This window comes from Silurus meridionalis, chromosome 16 (assembly GCF_014805685.1).
Source record: "Silurus meridionalis isolate SWU-2019-XX chromosome 16, ASM1480568v1, whole genome shotgun sequence".
Lineage (NCBI taxonomy): Eukaryota > Metazoa > Chordata > Actinopteri > Siluriformes > Siluridae > Silurus > Silurus meridionalis.
Window position 1 is genome coordinate 17,091,512 of NC_060899.1, and position 2,942 is coordinate 17,094,453.

At 36.0% G+C, this 2,942-nt stretch overlaps 1 protein-coding gene across 1 annotated transcript in view; it reads left to right on the forward strand.

The window, feature by feature from the left end:
• The first annotated feature begins 2,432 nt into the window (after window positions 1–2,432).
• The window catches only part of LOC124398616 (centrobin-like), a 5,829-nt gene continuing 5,319 nt past the window's right edge, over window positions 2,433–2,942 (forward strand). Inside the window, exon 1 of the mRNA XM_046868804.1 lies at window positions 2,433–2,553. Within this exon, the coding sequence (XP_046724760.1) occupies window positions 2,500–2,553 (54 nt within the window). The 5' untranslated portion in view covers window positions 2,433–2,499. The remainder of the gene's footprint in view (window positions 2,554–2,942) is intronic.

Below are 2,942 nucleotides of genomic sequence, written 5' to 3' on the forward strand. Positions count from 1 at the left end.
AGTCATTGTTGTTGGAGGAAGTGAAGGTCTGGCAGATTTTCTTAATCTTTTCATCATAGAAGAACGCAAAGTCATTAGCAGTCAGGGAGGATAGAGCAGGTGTGGAGGGGGGTTGAGTAGTGAAGAGAAGATGTTGTGGAGCTTACGAGGATCTTGTGTAGAGGCCTTGAGCTTTTCCTTGTATTCCTCTTATGTGTGCATCAACTACACCACATAGTGCCCCTGTTGTCTAGCTGGTCTGCTGAAAGGTTAGCATGCTAAGTAAACAATTTATCCACAGGATACACTGCTAAGAAAAGTTCAGCACCTCACATACATCTGCAAAAAAATCCACACTCACAAATAACTACAGAAATGACCACCTACCTGCTGGATGAACACTAAGCGAGAACATCTTCACTCTCCTGCTCATAATAATTACAGGAAGCACAGAAATGTTCACAATAAATCAACACTGACACATTTAAACTTTCTTCATCCAATAAATAAATACAGTATTTTTAGCACACTGTAGAAATTCTATTATTATTGATATTATTATTATTGTTATTATTATTATTGTTGTTGTTATTATTGTTGTTGTTATTATTGTTGACATTATAAATTAAGATTTCTAACTAATTTTATAATAACAATAGCCACACCCCTGTTTATAACTCTGCGTCTTTACACAAAGTGGACAAAGATGATAAATCAGAAACTCAGTGTAGATGAAACACATTCGCTGTGCTTCTCTCTGCACGGTTATTAAACACTGAGCTGAAACATTGCGAGGATTCTGATCTTCTGCATCACCTGTGTTTCTGCAGCAATCATTCAAACGGACCGAGCTTACGGTACAGCAACAGGCTTTCCATATACTGTAACAACTGCACCAGTAGCTACACCTGGATCAACATGGGAAACCAGGAGTAAGACTTGTTTTTTTCTCTGTGTTGTATTATTCTTTTATTAATCTCCACACTCTGTCCTCTACATCTGCCTTTCACACCATCTACCTGCATGTCTTCCTCATCACATCCATAAACCTCCTGTAATTAAGAGCAATAAAACACTTAAGATTTTGAGACCAAAAAATGTTTGTGTTCATTTTAAGTTTTTTCCATCATCTGGACCTGATAGAAACTTGTACTTCACTGCATTGATCTTACACACTAGCTCACTCTCCTGTTTATCACCAGCATATTCTGTACATTATTTCTGAGGTATTCCAGGGTTCAATACAGTACTGAAGTACAGTAATCCCCTGCTTTAGCGCAGTTCAACTCTGATTGCATTGCATTTGCCACATAACTAATTTGCTTGGCTGATTTTCGTCTTCTATCTGCAGAGAGCACCATAGCCCAAAACACTTTATGGAGTTTTATGTTGAAATAAATAAATTAATTAATTAATACAAAATATGATTATTCATTATAAATTGAAGTAAAATGATAATACAGTACAGTAAGTAAAGAATGTGGTGATGTGTATTTTTAACTCCGCCTCTTTTATTTACATCAAAAGGACACTTCAACCAATAAACAAGCAGAGAAACTATACATAGGCTACGCTACAGAACTGTAAACTGTACAGTGCATGTACTCACCATAAATGTGATACAGTGTACTGTGTTTTTATTATATATTCTTGCACATGTTTTCTGTGTGTTTAAAGTGTGTGCGAGGATCATTTACAGCTTAAACAATAAAATAAAAGCGTTTTTTGTGGTGGTGTCCTTTTATTGCAGTTTTTTGTTTATCACAGGCGGTTTTGAAACGTAGCCACCACGATAAAGGTAGGATTACTGTGCAGGGTTAACCCAGGGCCATTTTGCTTGCACAGACAAAAACACACATCTTAAAATATATCTTTTGATCATAAGATTTTGTAGCAGTTTTTGAGTCTTTGAACAGACATTTGAATAGTGTGATGATCCTGCAGCTGAGACAGAGCCACAGCTAGGAACTATGAGAGAATTGTTTATATATTTATTTTTCTACTTTTTAACTTCAACCACCAAAACATTTCAACATTTATGGACACAGTAACTGTAGAAAAGTTTATTTAGGATGAATGAACAGCTATAAGAGTTTATTTCTATAACTGGGAGTTACATACTGCATATAAAGAAACACACATGTACAGATCAACATGAACACAAAGTATTTCCTCATATATGGTACATCATCAGTAGCCCTAAAGTGCACTGCAATGCCCATTAGTCAGTTCCTCCAGAAGGACCATGGTGTTAAATTTAAGTACAATGTAGATGAATGAATTTTAACATCAACAATTTCTAACACAATATTATAGACGTTATGCTTTAACTACTGTGTGATTTGTGTTCATCTGTAACCTCACTGTGGACATGTTCTGTTTGCATGAATGTAAAAAAAATATATATATATATATGATATGCTTATCTTTTCTTTACATAAAAGAGAGATGTCGAAGTCAACTGCTGGCGCTTGCTGATGACGTCATCGTCTGGTTGCCATGACGCGTTAGTGCTAGTGAATGTCTTCAAGCATATTACTACACAGAGAGAGGTCAGCGCCGTGTTCTCTTCAGGTAATCATCATCATAATCATAATTAATAAACATAATAATAGTAATAATAAACTCCTTTCTTCAAGTAATAATAATGTAGATAAACAGTATGTGTATAAAGTGCTGGAGTTTCAGTCTTGTTAGCCGCTAAACTAATCCGCGGTGATATGGAGAGCTGTACTCGTGTTGTTTCTGATCATGTGTACTTATTGAGTTCACTTATTATTTATAAATTACATACTTTTTACAATTTAATAAGATATTTAATTTACATTGCACACCCCGCCCACTGCTCCAGGATTAGTTGAAGTGCTTTTATCCAATCCTGGAGCAGGTGGCAGGATATCATCCAATCCTGGAGCAGGGTTTATGACGGGAGGAGGTAAAAACGGACACCTGGGAAAAGCGTC